Source organism: Oratosquilla oratoria, unplaced genomic scaffold (genome assembly GCF_046742065.1).
Source record: "Oratosquilla oratoria isolate Oo_2021 unplaced genomic scaffold, ASM4674206v1 SCAFFOLD50, whole genome shotgun sequence".
NCBI classification, from domain to species: domain Eukaryota; kingdom Metazoa; phylum Arthropoda; class Malacostraca; order Stomatopoda; family Squillidae; genus Oratosquilla; species Oratosquilla oratoria.
The window spans coordinates 1951164-1967747 of record NW_027467714.1 but is presented as its reverse complement, the minus strand read 5'-3'; the positions used below and the strand labels follow the sequence as shown (position 1 = coordinate 1967747).

The 16584-nt window shown below is 40.8% G+C and overlaps 1 protein-coding gene across 2 annotated transcripts in view; it reads left to right on the top strand.

The window, feature by feature from the left end:
- Nucleotides 1-16584, top strand: part of Cul1 (cullin 1) — a 398967-nt gene that overhangs the window by 66119 nt on the left and 316264 nt on the right. Inside the window, exon 2 of one of the 2 annotated variants that reach the window (XM_076182129.1) lies at nt 2186-2301. In XM_076182129.1, coding sequence (XP_076038244.1) covers nt 2191-2301 — 111 coding nt within the window. In that variant the 5' untranslated portion in view covers nt 2186-2190. Of the gene's footprint in view, nt 1-2185; nt 2302-16430; nt 16450-16584 lie in introns of those variants that run through there. The other variant, XM_076182130.1, reaches the window with a different exon arrangement.

Sequence of the window (16584 nt, the reverse complement as noted above, 5' to 3'; positions counted from 1 at the left end):
AGATGTGAAATGGGTTAAGAGTATGACAGAAAATTTTGAAGTAATAAGATGTTTAGAAAGAAATTAAGAGAGGAAGAGGAGGTGAATCAAGTAGAGAAGAAAAGGTAAAAGGTGCAGATGGAGAGATGATAATTGAAGAGAAGGCAGTATGAGGAAGATTGGTTTAGTATTTTAGGGAGCTGCTAAATGTGAAGGAAGATAGGGAGGGAAAAGTAGTTGCAGTGGAAAGCATTAAGAAAATGACAGTTATGAATGATGAATGAGGAAAATTGAGGGAGAAATAAGGAAAGATGAGTTGAAAGCATTTGTTTAAATGATGAGAGCAGGTAAGGCACCTTGGTTGGATGGATGTCCTGCAGTGCAGAATGTCTGAAAAAAGGTACAGTAATAGAGGTCTGGCTGGTGAGGCTATTTAATGTATGAGAAAGGGTAAAGTGCTGGAGGAGTGCCTGTATAGTTCCACTTTACAAGGGAAAAGGGGAGAAGTGTGTGTAGTAGTTTCAGAGGGATTAGTTTAAGTGTAGCTGGGAAGGCTTATGTGAGGGTGTTGATTGAGAGTATTAGGAGAGGAAGAGAGGGAGTAATTGGTGAGGAAAAGTGTGGGTTTAGGTCAGGTAGGGGTTGCGTAGATCCGATTTTTGTGGTAAGACACATGTGAGAAAGTTTTAGGAAAAGGTAAGGATGTTTTTTGGGCTTTTATGGATTTGGAAAAGGCCTATAACAGGGTAGAAAGGAAGGCACTGTGGGAGGTATTGCAGATATGTGAAATAGGAGGAAAGCTGTTAAGAGCAGTCAGGAGTTTTTACATGAGTAATAGAACCTGTGTTAGAATCAGAAATGGAGAGAGTGAGTGGTTCGAGGTAAAGGTGGGACTTTGTCAGGGATGTGTTGTCACCTTCTCTATTCAATTTATACATGGATGGGGTGGTGCAAGAGATAAATGCAAAGGTGGGTTGGGGATTGGAGGTAGTTAAAGAAAATGGAGAAAAGTGGAAGATAAGCCAGTTGTTGTTTCCTGATGACACTGTGCTTGTAGCAGGATCAGAGGAGGGATTGAGGAAGTTAGCGACAGAGTTTGGCAAGGTGTGCGAAAGAATGAAGTTGAAGATAAATGTGGGTAAAAGTAAGGTTAGATGTATAAGGGGAGAAAGTGGTAGCAGACTGGAAGTAAGTATTAAGGGAGAGCGACTGGAGGAAGTGGATAGTTTTAGGTACTTTGGTGCGAAAGTGGTGGGAAAGGGAGGAGTGGAGATGAGGGTAGAATGTAGATTGGGAGAAGCAAGTAAATGCCTTGGTAGATTAAGAAGTGTAATGAGAAATAGACTTTTGGAAATGGTTGCTAAGAGGAGATTGTGCAAAGGAGTGATTGTGCCAACAGCACTGTACGGGGCGGAAACATACATAAAAGAGGAGGTATTTGAATGTGTTTGAGATGAGGTGCCTGAGAAGTATGGGAGGGGTTACTAGTCTAGATAGGGTGAGAAATGAGGTGAGGAGAAAAGGTGTGGAAAAGGAGTTGGGAGATAGGGTTGATGAAAGAGTATTGTGATGGTTTGGACACATGGAAAGAATGAGTGAAGAAAGATTAGTAAAAGAAGTGTGGAAGGAGTGAACATAAGGGGGCCACCAAGGGTGAGATGGATGGGGTAAAAGGGGCATTGGGAAAGAGGGGAATGTCTGTTGATGTACAAGAAAGGACAGAAGATAGGGGTGATTGGAGAGTGGTTATGTATGGATGATGCTGTGATGCATGAGGGAAAGTGGGTGGGGAGTGATGGAGTATGGGTTAAAAATAAATTGATGCAGCCCAAAGGGATTCCTCCCACATCTTCATTTCTGCATGAGGGAACAGAGAGGTGGGGTCACCGATTTAATGAAGTGGCCTTGCTGTGGACATGCTGTGTCTTGTGACACTGCTTCTGACCCAGGGTAGTGGGCAAGATACAGGGTTGACCCCGTTATCGAGGAGGAGCCAAGATAAGAGGGAGGAAAGTGGGTGGATGGGAGTAGAATATGTGGGGATTGAATGGGTGGGAATGGTTTTTATGCCTTTTGGTTTTTTGGCTATCTTCCTTGGAAGGGGTGGGGAAGTCTTGCCTTTGGTATATGTATGTATTAATTATCATTATTGTTTATATGTTTGTTATTATTTTATTTCTATTTAATTTTTTATTTTTCAATACAGTAAACATGTCTGGTCCTCGAGGAGCTGCTGGAAGCAGTAGTGGAAGTAATCCTCATCTCCTCAAGCAGATTGATCTTGACCAGATATGGGGAGACTTGCGACAAGGCATAGAGCAGGTAAGTTTTGCATTGGTACATTTATGGTATTTATTGAATGTTACCATGTTCAGGGAAAGTTACAGTAATTTTGTGATGATTGCACACATTCTGTACATCAGGAAATGTATGAAAATGGCAGTTGCTGACAAATCTTGAAATAAACACCATACGAAGACAGAATCTTTATTGGTACAATGTTTCACTTTTAACAGCTTTTCCAAGTTCACGTGTTTGAAAAAGCTGTAATAAGCGAAACATCATACCAATAGAGGCTCTGTCTTCATGTGGTCTTTATTCAGATAGACATCAGGAGATAACAATAATAACATTATTCTAAATTTTAGGCTGGGTTGCTTGTATGTAATGATTACCATAGAATCCTGGGATGTTATTCTGTAACTCGCCCATCTTCTTTCCCTGTTTCCCCCTCTTTCTCCCTTCCTCTTCCTCTCCTCCCTCTTCCTCTCCTCCCTCTTTTTTGTACCTATATTAAAGCAGTTCTTTTTATCAGGGTAAATATTGGACCAGTTTGACCTATACATACATATACCAAGACTTTTTCCCCCTTACAAGGGAGGTAGCCAAAAAGGAAAAGGCATAAAATTATTCCCACCCATTCCATCCCTAATTACACTCCACACCCCCTCCACCCTCCCTCTTATCTTAGCACCTCCTGTATGATGGGTCATTCCTGCACCTTGTCCACTGCCCTGGGTCAGAAGCAGTCTCGCAAGACACAACACATCCACAGCAAGGCCGCTTCATTAACCCCTTCCCCAACCATTTCTTGGTTAAAAACGTTTCATTTTCAGACGAATTTTTTTATTTTGGTTTTATATAGTATTTTTCATGCTGATTATGAAAAACAATTCGTATTTAATTTTTTCCCATTTTTGTAGTCAACTTTTTACTTTGAAAATACCTTTGTAGGCAAGAAACGAGTTAACTCGTCTTCCTATAAAACATATATTTTCACCATATTTTCTTAATTTTTCTCGTATAAGTTTACCAAAGTATAGGGGAATGAAAAACATATTTTGTTTTTAATTTTTATTACATTTGCTACCAAAAACATAGCATATTATAATAATATGCAAATATGAATGAATGAAATGACTTTTTCTGGCATTTGATCATGAATGAAATAATTTGAAATACTGTAAGTTGTTAGCAAAAAATAAAACAAATGACCTTTTGCACATATAAAAGAATAGTATTCCTTCAGCAAATTTATAAATGAAATTATTTTGAATGGTACTTTTCAAAACATGGCACAACACATAGAGCTACTTGGCATACTGTACACATATATCGTGACTCTTTCCTGACTGGTTTCCCTCTATGGTCACGCTTCAGACTGCATGCAACACATTTTCTTGTTGGATTTGTCTTTTTTTCTGTTGGTGGAATTTCCATTGGAAAATGTCCTCCTGGCGTATACCGTGAACTTCCTGGTGATGTCGAGGGTCTACCTGGTGATCTTTTTGGTGGTAAAGCTGGCCCATACTTGTCAAATATATCTCGTATAATTTGCATACGAAATTTCAGGTGTGTCAGGGGTTTTTGTCCTTGCATACTGAACGCTTCTTGATGCAGGATGAAAGCATTCCATACTGCAATATCCATTAAATGGAAGAAGACTGTCTTGTAATATTTCTTACCCCGTTTCCTTGTAATGGGATAATCTACAAGTTGCTGGTCCACCTTGTCAACTCCTCCCATTGTATAATTGTATTCATATACAACTTTGGGTTTCTTCACAGGCCCTTGTCTTGTCTCAATGTCATGCATAGCTGGGTTGTGAATGGTTGACAGCATTGCAACGTCCTTTTTGTCTTTCCAACGAAGAGTCATTACCTTGCCTCTCTGAAATGCTACAACTTCTCCTTTCTTCAGTTTTTTGCTTTTCAGCTGTTCTGGCACTTCTTTTCGATTCAAACGTAGAGTTCCATAAGTATCAATCTGGTTCCTAACTAGAGCATCAGCTAATTGCGGGCTAGTGTAATAGTTATCCACAGTAACACAATAACCTTTCCCAAATAAGGGCTTCATCAAAGATAAAACAACACGTGAACTCACAGGATATTCATCATACTCTGGATCAAACTGTGTTCCTTTCCCAACATAAATGGTCATTTTGTACACATATCCAGTCTTTGACTCACACAACAAAAAATATTTCACCCCAAACCTCCTTTTCAGTGGAATATACTGTACCCATCCTAACCTTCCCTTGAACAACATAAGGCTTTCATCTATACATACATCTTGCCTAGGGGTGTAACACTTCGCAAAGTTCTCACACAATCTCATAAATACATCATAAATCTTATACAATTTTGGGTTGGGGTGGGTTTGTGCATCATGAGTTTCATTATTTACAAAATGAAGATACTGTTTTATCTTACTGTACCGTTTCAGAGTCATTAGCTTCCGAAAAATTGGTCTTTCAAGCAGTTCATCTTGTGACCAGTTCATTTCTTCTTCTGGCATTTTCACAATACCCTGTAGCATTTTCATGGCAAAAAATACAAAAATTTCTGCCTTTGTTACAGGGCGCCACAAAGAATTGCATTGTACAGTTTGTTCAGCAAAACGATTAGTCTCTACCAGTACACAGTCAATAATCCTGTTATCGATAAAAAGACTGAAGAATTCAAAAGGACTCATTTTTGTTGGGTCTTCATCAGTCGTAATTCCAGGATTTCCTGTGAATGGGAAACGTGCTGGTGCTGCATTCATGCTGTCCTCTGATAAATCTAGGCTTCTCCAAGCTCTTGCATCACCTTCCTCCTCTGCTCCATCATCACTTGTGGAGAAATAGTCATTGTCTGATGAACTGGCACTGTCATCAGAAGTATTCAAGCTCCTGAGGGAAGGTTCATATTCACTATCTTCCTCAGAATTAGACATTTGGGGTGTAATTTATTTGAAAAAGCCACAAAAAACGAGTGGTAATGTGGATGAAGACTGCACCTGCCAACAGTGGCTGCCGTAGCAAGTCTAACTAGAATGGCCTTGAACTGCCTGTGCTACCCTATCGCCTCTGCCAAACGCACGATATGACGAGAGTACTCGTTTCACATGTAGAATGGCTTAGAAAGGCTCAGAATCGACGAGTAAATACGTCTGTAGCTGGTTTTTGAAGATTAGTTTTAGACGAGTATTCTCATCGACGACTAAAAAAAAAACATTAGGTGAAAACGAGTCTACTCGTTTCTGGCGGGGAAGGGGTTAAATTGGCGACCCCCCTTCTTGGTCCCCCCTTCTTGGTCCCCCCATGCATAAAAGGAGAAGACGGGGAGAAATCCCTTCGGGCTGCGTCAAATTTTGCTCACACATACTACCTCATCCCCCATCCCCCCGCCCATTCCACCTCATACATCATAACATCATATACAACCATTCTCCATTCACCCCTATCTTCTGTCCTCTCCCGTCCTTCCTCAACAGACATTCCCCTCTTCCCCAAAGCCCCCTTCACCCCATCCATCCACCTCATCCTAGGATGTCCCCTCATGTTCACTCCCTCCACATCTGCCTTCCATACCTCTTTTACTAGTCTTTCTTCACTCATTCTTTCCATGTGTCCAAACCATCCTAATACTCTTTCATCAACCCTATCTCCCAACTCCCTTTCAACCCGTTCTCCTCCTCACCTCCTCATTTCTCACTCTATCTAGCCTAGTAACCCCCATCATACTTCTCAGACACCTCATCTCAAACACATTCAAACTCCTCTCTTCCTCTCTTATGTTCCATGTTTCTTCCCCATACAGTGCTGTTGGCACAATCACTCCTTCATACAGTCTCCTCTTAGCATCCATTCCCAAATGTCTATTCCTCATTACACTTTTCAATCCACCAAGGCTGTGTGTTGTTGAAGTGTGTTCGTGAATGTCTATTGTTTTAATTGTTTTACTTGAATTTTATTTTTATTTTATTTTTTAAACTAAAAGATAAATATGTGCTGAATGGCCTACCGGCTCCGGCGCTTGGCCTTTGAGCCAAAAACTCCATAAATCAATCAATCAACCAAGGCATTTACTCGCTTCTCTCAATCTACATTCTACCTCCACCTTCACTCCACCTTTTCCTGCCACATTTGCACCCAAGTATCTAAAACTATCCACCTCCTCCAGTCGTTCTCCCTTTATGCTCACTTCCAATCTACTGCCACCTTCACCCCTTGTACATCTCATCACCTTACTTTTACCCACATTTATCTTCAGCTTTCTTCTATCACATACTCTCCCAAACTGTCACCAACTTCCTCAATCCCTCCCTCCGATCCTGCCACAAGCGCAGTGTCGTCCGCAAACAACAGCTGGCTCACCTCCCACTTTTCTCCATTTTCTTTAACCATCTCCAATCCCTGACCCACTACCCTTGCATTTACCTCTCGCACTACCCCATCCATGTATAAGTTGAACAGCCAGGGTGACATAACGCATCCTTGACGAAGTCCCACCTTTACCTCAAACCACTCACACTCTCCATTTCTAATCCTGACACAAGCTCTACTACTCTCATAAAAACTCTTGACAGCTCCTAGAAGCTTTCCTCCTATCCCATATATCTGCATAACCTCCCACAGTGCCTTTCTGTCTACCCTATCGTAAGCCTTTTCCAGATCCATAAAGGCCCAAAAAACATCTTTCCCCTTTCCTATAGCTTTCTCACGTATCTGTCTCACCACAAAGATCTGATCTACACAACCTCTACCTGTCCTAAGTCCACACTGCTCCTCACCAATTACTCCCTCTGTTCCTCTCCTAATCCTCTCTCAATCAAGATCCTCCCATAAGCCTTCCCAACTACACTTAACAAACTAATCCCTCTGAAACTACTACATTCACACTTGTCCCCCTTTCCCTTGTAAAGTGGAACTATACAGGCACTCCTCTAGTCCTCCGGCACTCTACCCTCTCCAGCAAACATTAAGTAACCTCACCAGCCAGTCCACCATCACTGTACCTCCTTTTTTCAGACATTCTGCATGGCATCCATCCGGACCAGGTGCCTTACCTGCTTTCATCATCTTAACAACTGTCTTCACTTCATCCTTCCTTATTTCTCCTCCATTTTCCTCACTCATCACGGTCATTTTCTTAGCATTTCCCACTGCAGCTATCTTTCCTTCCCTATCCTCCTTCACATTTAGCAACTCCCTAAAATATTCTGCCTATCTTCCCCTTACTGCCTTCTCTTCCATTATCATTTCTCCATCTGCACCTTTTACCTTTTCTTCTCTGCTTGATTCGCCTCCTCTTCCTCTCTTAATTTCTTTCCAAAAGATCTTTTTATTACTTTCAAAATTTTCTGTCATACTCTTACCCCATTTCACACCTGCTCTCATCTTTGCCTCCTTTACCTTTTGCTTTACTTCTCTTTTCTTTTCTTTGTACCTCTCATATGACTCCTTCATCCTATTTTGTAACCAAACTGTGAAAGCTCACTTCTTCTCTTCTACAACCTTCTTCGTTTCCTCATCCCACCAGTCACTACCCTTCCTTCTATTTCCTCCTGTCCTTATTGTTCCACACACCATTCTGTTAAAAAAGTATCATACCCTAATTTTCTTTGTGTAAACAAATGCAAATGAAGCAAGAGATGTGGTGCATATTGTAGGTGACCTTAATGTGCATGTGTTTTCCCACTTGCAGAACCTGTCAGTCGCTGGCAGACTGCCAGTGGGTGAGGGTTATTTTAGTTATGTATTTTTTTTTTTATATGTGTGCATATATATATATATATATATATATATATATATATTACAAAAGTATTGGAAAACTTGAGCATTGTTACTGCATCAAATTTTGTGTAAAGCTTGGCAATTCTCAAGTGGAAACAATCTGCAAGATCCAACAAGCCTTTGGGGATGAAACAATGAGTACCACCCATATAAACAAGTGGTACAACTACTGCAAAGATGGCCACACTTCAGTGGAGAATAAAACACACTGGTAGGCACTCAACATCCTGAAATGAGATTGTCATTAACTAATCGAGGACCCTGGTGAGCCAAAATCATTGAATTATGATCAGAGAACTTGCAGATGAGGTGGGTGTCAGCATTGGGTCCATTTATTCCATTATGAAGGAGGATCTCGGTGAAGTTCGTACCAAAGCTGCTAGTGATCGAGCTGAAGCAACTCTGTTTGGAGAGTGCATAGGACATGCTGGAGACTATGAACAGCAATCCCAACTTCCTCAACACTGTTGATGAGTCCTGGGTTTATAGGCACAACTCAGTTGCAGTCATCATAATGGAAGCATCCAACATCCCATAGGCCAAAAAAAAGCAAAACAGGTCCATAGTAATGTCAGTCATGCTGATCATCTTAGACTCAAATGGTGTGGTTCATCACAAGTACACACCACACAACAAAGCAATCACCAAGAAGTATTATCAAGAGATTTCGCATTGCCTTCATGACACTGTGACACACATGGCTGGACCAGTGGGCAATTACCAGCTCCATCATGATAATGTACCTGCCCATTCTTCACATTCAATTACAGAGTTTCTTGGCTTTGTCAAGCCCTCAACACCCCCAACACGGCTCTGTGTGACTTCTGGCTTTTCCCCAAACTGAAAATGCCCCTGAAACAGACCAGATTTCAGTCCAGAGAAGAAATCATGTGGAATGTGATGGACCAGCTGTGCCATCCAAAAAGAGGTGTTCCAGCGCTGCATCCGACAGTGTCAGGACCATTGGGAGAAGTGTGTGGCTACCTGAGGGGACTACAGTGAGACCTCTCATTAATGGACATTAATTAGCTGTGTTTGTAGTGTTTTTGCTGTGTTTTTGGTGTTTTGGAGTGGTTTTTGGGTGGCATAGTGATTGCAAGCACTAAACAACAGCACCAAAAACACCGAAAACACAGCAAACACAGCTAATGAGAGGTCTCACTGTACTTTGAAGATTAGGGAAAGTCTGGATATGAGTATTTATGAACAAAGGTATACTTTTTTATCAGACCTTATATTATCCAAAGATGCATGCATACACACACAACAAAAGCAGAAGAATACAAAGGACACAATTATTCAAGTAATCAAAGAAAAAGCAAATTGGGTTAGAGATTACAAAGGATTACAAAGGCGGAGCATGCCGACAGGAGACCTTTTGTTCCATATCTAGGTCAGATGCGAAAAAAATTGTAATAATGATATGCAAATAAATGAATAAGTAAAAACTATAATAATGTAAATAATAAATTAAATACATAAATAAATGCATAGGTATAATTAAATAATAAACAAACAGGTAAATAGTAAATAATAATAAACTAACGTACAATGATCCCTCGTTTTTCGTGGTTAATGGGGACCAGAACCCCCCCGCGAAAGGTGAAAAACCGCAAAGTAGGATTCACTTGCAGACTTTGTCATCTCAAGGTCTTCATCTGTCAGTGGGTCTGAGTGGCAATCGATAAGGGCGCTGACGTCTTCTGTCATTTTTACAAATCCTTCATCCCTTATGATGTGAGCTAGCCTCACCGCCTTCTCCACTGCTGAGTGATGAACTTCATCAGGAGTGAAGCCTGGATAGTCGTGCACCACGTTTGGCCATAATTTCTTCCAGCTAGAATTTATGGTCTCACTTTTCATGTCCTTTAATGCTTGCTGGATATTAGACAAATATGAGGCAATGTTGTAACTACACCAGTATGCTTTCAAGGTGAATTCTTCATTGTCGTCGTCAACTGCCGAGATGAGGCCCTCCATCGTAGAGCGAGTGTAGAGTGCCTTAACCTCTTCACTACGGGGCACATCACACGTCTGGCAGCATTAGCTGCCCGACGTGCGATGTTGCGTCATAATAATCACATTATAAAAAATAAAGTCAGTGCTCAATCATTCGTTCTCTTTTACCCGTGTATTTTGATAACCATAGAAAACTGATGAAGCCAGTTTAGAGAGAATGAAAATTACGTAGGTACGACTACAATAAATATAATCAAGATGGCGACTTCGGCAACATCGAGTACCCACTTGCTCCTCATGCCGCCTATGTAGGCGTCACTGTATGGAAGTGGTTAAAGGCACGAATGACACCTTGATCCATTGGCTGAATTAGAAATGTGGTGTTTGGGGGCAGAAACTCTTATCTACACCTCGTCATATTGCAGGTCCGTTGCATGACCTCCTACACAGTCCATCAGGAGAAGGACCTTAACCCCTTCCATACGGTGCCGCACACGTAGGCGTCATGGACTTAGATCTCGGTGGCAGCAGCCAATGCCAGCCGTACGACGTGTCGTAATAATACTCGCATCATAAAATATAGTCACCGCTTATATCGATCGTTCTCTCTTCATCCGTGAATTTTGATAACCATAGAAAATGCGATTACAAAAGAATTAGAAAGAATGTCATTATGGAGGGGCGACTACAATAAATATAATCAAGACGCCGATATGGCAGCCTCGCGAATACACTCGCTCCCCATGACGCCTACATGTGCGGCACCGTATGGAAGGGGTTAACCCCTTCCATACAGTGCCGCATACGTAGGCGGTATGAGGAGCAAGTGGATACACGAGGCTGCCATATCGGCGTCTTGATTATATTTATTGTAGTTGCCCCTGCGTAATGATATACTCTCTAAACTGTCTTCATCACATTTTCTATGGTTATCAAAATTCATGGGTGAAAGAGAGAACAATCGATATAAGCGGTGACTATATTTTATGATGCGAGTATTATTACGACACATCGTACGTCTGGCAGCTAATGCTGCCCGCGAGATTTTGGCCCGTACTGAAGAGGTTAAAGGGGAGGCCCTTTTCAGCCGGATACAGCTTCACCTGGGGAATGAAGCAATGGAGGAACCAATCGAGGGTCAGAGCTTTCATTATCCAGGCCTGAGAGTTATGCATCCAGTACACGGGCAACAGAACCTTAATTTTGTTTTTTAATGCCTGTGGATTTTTGGCTTTATAAATAAGGCCTGGCTTAAGCATAAAACCTGCAGCATTGCCACACATGATGACAGTCACACTGTCCTTGTGGGGCTTGAAGCCTGGCCTCTTCACTTCGTCCTTGAAGTGGAATGTACACAAAGGCATCCTCTTCCAAAAAAGGCCTGTTTCATTCACGTTAAAAAGTTGCTCAGGGAGGTAGCCTCCCTCACTGATGAGGTTAGGAAGCTCTTCCTCCATGTAATGATGAACAGCATTGTTGTCAGCAGAGGAAGCCTCACCATACAGAGGCACGCTTCTGAGGCCGTATCTTTTTTTAAATTTTTCAAACCAGCCTTTGCTGGCTGAAAAAACTTGTCCATGAGGAGGCAAATCACTCCTGGCAGCGCTAGTACTGGCTCGAGGTTCATCAGGTTCGTCAGCACCTTCTTCAGCCTCTTCATTATCATCATTGGGCAAGATTTGGTTGTAGAGAGCTTTGTCCTTTGTCCTGATCATATTAGTGTCCAAACTCACTGTCTTTTCCCTGCAATTAGCAATCCACAATGCCAATGCAGCTTCTATTTTCACAATTCTCTTATTATGCTGAGTTACCACACGTTTTGCTTCCTTATTGAAGGTTATTGAAGCAGTTTTGCAGATGTTTGCTTCCTCTTTCTTGATGTACCGCACTGTAGATTCATTCACGTCATAATGGTGTGCCACAGATGCATAACTTCTGCCCTCTTTGATCATATCTAAAAGTTTCACTTTTTTGCTGATGATCATCATCATCTTCTTCCTCTTAGGTGCCCCGGAGGAAGCTTTCACAGGGATACAGCGCTTAGGCGGCATTGTAAGTGCTTAACTTATCAAAAAAAAGTTATCACTTAAACAAAAAATGTTATCGCAAACACAACACTAAGATACAGTATGCGAGACAGTGAACAGCGTGGACGAGACTGGCAAGACACAACAAGGGAAGATGCTGGGTGAGGCTGCGATGATGCGCAGCCAATCAGCTCACGGGATAAATCCACTCATGCTCTCACTGGTTGATGTCACGCCACGATCCAATCACGCGCCTTGTATGAGTGCCCGTGGCATGTACAGTATAGTACAGCACAGGCATATACAAAGCCTAAGTCAACTCATCTCTTTGTTTGGCATGCAGGGAAACCTTCTCTCTCGTGCATCAACATGAAACAACGCGGCTTTCTGCAATATGGCTGTATTTTCTCATTTCTATGTTTTGATGATTTTTTTTTAATGAATATTTTGGAAAAACCCGCGAAGCACCGAAGCCACAAAATGTGAAGTGCAAAGTGGCAAGGGAACACTGTATAACTGATAATATTGAGAATCAAGCAATAATAATAAACAAATGGACAAATGATAACAAAACAAATAATATAAAATAACATAAGAATAAAGGAGACTGCAAGAGACCATGAGGTCTACACTTGGCAGCTCTGTATCCATCACCACCTGTCATCCCCATCCATAAAGTTGTCTAATAGTTTCAGCGCTTACTACATGGTTACTAAGTTTATTCCATTCATCGACCACCCTATTAGTAAACCAATTCTTGTCTATTTCCTTCTTAAATCTAAATTTGTCCAGTTTATACCCATTACTGCGAGCCCTGCCCTGTTGTTTCATTATGATGACTTTGTTTGCATCACCCTTGTTATAACCTTTGATCCACTTGAACACTTCCATTAGATCACCTCGCACTCTGCGTCTTTCCAGAGAGTAAGTTGAGGTGCCTAAGCCTCTCTTCGTAAGGCAAATTTCTGAGTCCATGTATCATTTTGGTCATTCTTCTCTGTACTGATTCTAGTGAATTGATGTCCATTCTGTAGGACAGACCAAAACTGTACCGCATAATCAAGGATGGGTCTATCACTAGATAGAGTTTAATAATTACCTCTGCACTTCTATTCGTTACCGTCCTAGCAATGAAACCTAATGTTTTGTTAGCTTTATTTCTGGCGCTAATGCACTGCTTCCTGGTTTTAAGGTCCAGACTCACCAGAACTCCCAAGTCCCTTTCGCACTCAGATTTTTTCTAAAAACGTGTTATCTAAGCTGTATCTATTTTTGGGGTTGTGTAGCCCTACGTTAACATGCTACACTTAGAGATATTGAAGTTCATTTGCCATTTCACTGACCATATTAACAATTTATTAAGATCATCCTGCAGAATCTCTGCGTCATCTCCTGACCTAATTAGGCATCCTAGTTTAGTGTCGTCCGCAGACTTAGTAACATCACTATTTATCCCATTGTCTAAGTCGTTTATGTACATAATGAACAACAAGGGACCCAAAACCGAGCCCTGGGGGAGCCCGCTGGTAACATTGCCCCACCTAGATTTTATTCTATTTATGGTGACCCGCTGTTTTCTCTTACTAATCCAAGCTCTAATCCATTCTAACCCTTTTCTTCGTATGCCATGGGCTTTGATTTTATATGGTAGTCTCTGGTGTGGGACCTTGTCGAACGCTTTGCTAAAGTCAAGGTAAATAACGTCGTAATTATCATTGTTATCTGATGCCTTATATACTTTAAGTATAAAAGGATAGAAGGTTAGTCACACATGACTTACCCTTGGAGAAACCATGCTGTGAATTATAAATTAAATTATGTCTTTTGATGTGTTCTCCGAGTCTTTTTACTATAATTTATTCAAGCATTTTTCCTATAACCGATGTCAAACTGATTGGCCTGTACTTGCATATAGACGATCTATCTCCCTTCTTAAAAACAGGAACAACATTTGCCAGCCTCCAAGCAGTTGGCACAAAACCAATGTCTACCGATTTATTGAATATTTCAGTTAACTGGTCGCAGATTTCAAATTTACACTCCTTAAGCATTCTTGGAAAAATTTTGTCTGGACCCAGAGATTTTGTAGCTTTAAGTCTTTCAATCTGCTTGACTACTTCTTTACTAATGCTAACATTAGATAGACAACTTTCTTCATCCCCTCTGAAAATTGGATCACAGTCAGGTACTTTATCAAACCTCTCATTACTAAACACCGATAGAAAATAATTGTTAAACTCCTCACTCATTTTGTCCTCTGATTCTATCATGACATTTTCATCGTTTTTATTTATTTTTTTCTATAGATTTTGCTTGACTGGCAACCTTGATTTCATAATTACGTTTCAATGTACGTGTATTCCTTTTAACCAGTTTTGCCATTTCGTTATATCTTGATCTAAGGTGTGATTCCCCGTTTTTTATTTTTACGTAAAGTCCTCTTTTCATTCCGATCTCGTGTTTCAATCTGTTTGTCATCCATTTGGGAATATTACTATTGCTTTGGTGTTTATCTAAATGCAGTCGAACCTCAAAAGCCTGGACTAATTGTGGGGAAGGGTGGTCCGGTCATGCCAAACGTCCGGTCATTGAAAATATCGCCCTAACAACCGTAGATTTTCATAGCAGTATTCGTATAGGTAATGTATGATATGGCATAGAAACACACAAGAATAATATTCTAACACTGTAATAATAACAATGCTGTAATAATAATGCTATAATACTAATAATTCTGTAATAACTGTAATACAGGCTTGTAAATGTACTGTATATACAGTGTACTGTACTGTATTTTTTATTACGTACACTGTAATATCGGAAGGTATGCACGCAGGACAGTGGTGGCGGCCAGGGTTGCTGCATTTTCTACACTGCCGTGTAGAATGGGAGTGTTGCCATACCGGGGCATACATTTTTCTCGGGTGTGTGCAGACTTTCATAGCAAGATATACTTGTCAAACTTTGACAAAATGATGGTTCTAGTTTTTTATTCTTGAATGTATATAAGGCCCCCATGCCCTAACATATTCAGTAAGATATAAAAATTATTTTTTTAATATAATTATCGCTAAAAGAAAGCTGAAACTTTAGCGTAGAAGTTTTTTCTACACGGTAAAAACATATCTTTTGGGGTATAATATTTTATAAGTAACACAATTACCAATAAAAGTCATATTTTGATGTACCATTTATTATTTGATAACTAGTTCTATGATTTTTAAATAAAAGTTTGAGTTTTGAATGTTTTTAACAGCCCGCTGATATGTAGAAAAAATTTCATGTCCTTGTGCAGTTGCCACATGCCGCTATTTTACTACGTTTTGGTACAAAATTCTACAAAACGGCAGCCCTGGTGGCGGCTTGACTGGGCCGGGTTTGAGTACACGTGTACGGCCATCGCTGCCACCTACCGGACAAATAGGGAACTTTGCTTGAAAAGTTTGCCCTTTGTTAATTTCAACCGGTCATACGAGGGCCCGGGCTTTCAAGGTTCGACTGTGATTCTTAATGCTTAAAACTGAACTACATTGCACTGCCTCTGCAGGAAGTTTATTCCATTCATTAACTACTCAGTTGGCAAAGTTGTTTCTACCCACTTCCAAATTAAATCTATATCTGGACAATTTGAGATCATTATTTCTTGTCTGATTCTTGTTCAGTGTGAAAATTTTGTCACTTTTGATGTTGTCAATTCCCTTTAGAATCTTAAACACCTGTATCAAGTCACCTCTGAGTCTATGCTTTTTTAGGGTAAACAGATTCATATGTTTGTCTGTTTTTGTATGATTTGTTTTTGATATTTGGAATCAGTTTTGTGGCTCGCCATTGAACTTTTTCCAATCTTTCAATGTCTTTAATGAGATTTGGTGACCATAAGGAAACAGCATATTCCAAATGTGGACGAACTAACAATTTATATAGCTTGTTAATGAGTGATGGACTTTTAAAGTCAAAAGATCATGCAATCAGTCCTAGAATCTTATTTGCTTTCTCAGAGGCTGAAATACACTGCTTGGATGATTTGAGATCATTACTGATAATTACGCTGAGATCCTTTTCACTGTCCACTTTTGTTAACGAATTTCCAAATAACTTGTAATTGTACTTAATGTTATTTTTACCTATGTGCATGTGGTGAACGGAGTTCCCCACATGTGCTTCTACGCAGTATTTCGGCTTGTAATATCGCCGTTGCAGTAAGGAGCGAGACAATAAGTGTAAATATGAGGGGACAGACAGCTGGCCTTCGGCCTCATAGTAAATATTTGTAGGTTAAGGAAACATTACGGCTGTACTACATGTATTTGTATCCGTAGGAAAGCACAAATTCGGGCTACGCACGGCAACCCTGCCTCAGCCAGAGGGGCGCTACTTTTCGGTACGCCCCGCGGGTATTTAAGGCGGGTGTGAGGTCAGGTCAAGGTCAGTATCCTTCTAAGGCTCGGCCGGCCCACTCGCGTGTGTTGTATACCAGTGTCTTGAAAATAAAAGTGCGGAACCGAAACCGACTGTCAATCTTCCCCGGAGTCACTAGCTCAGTAACAGCTTAGTTACATG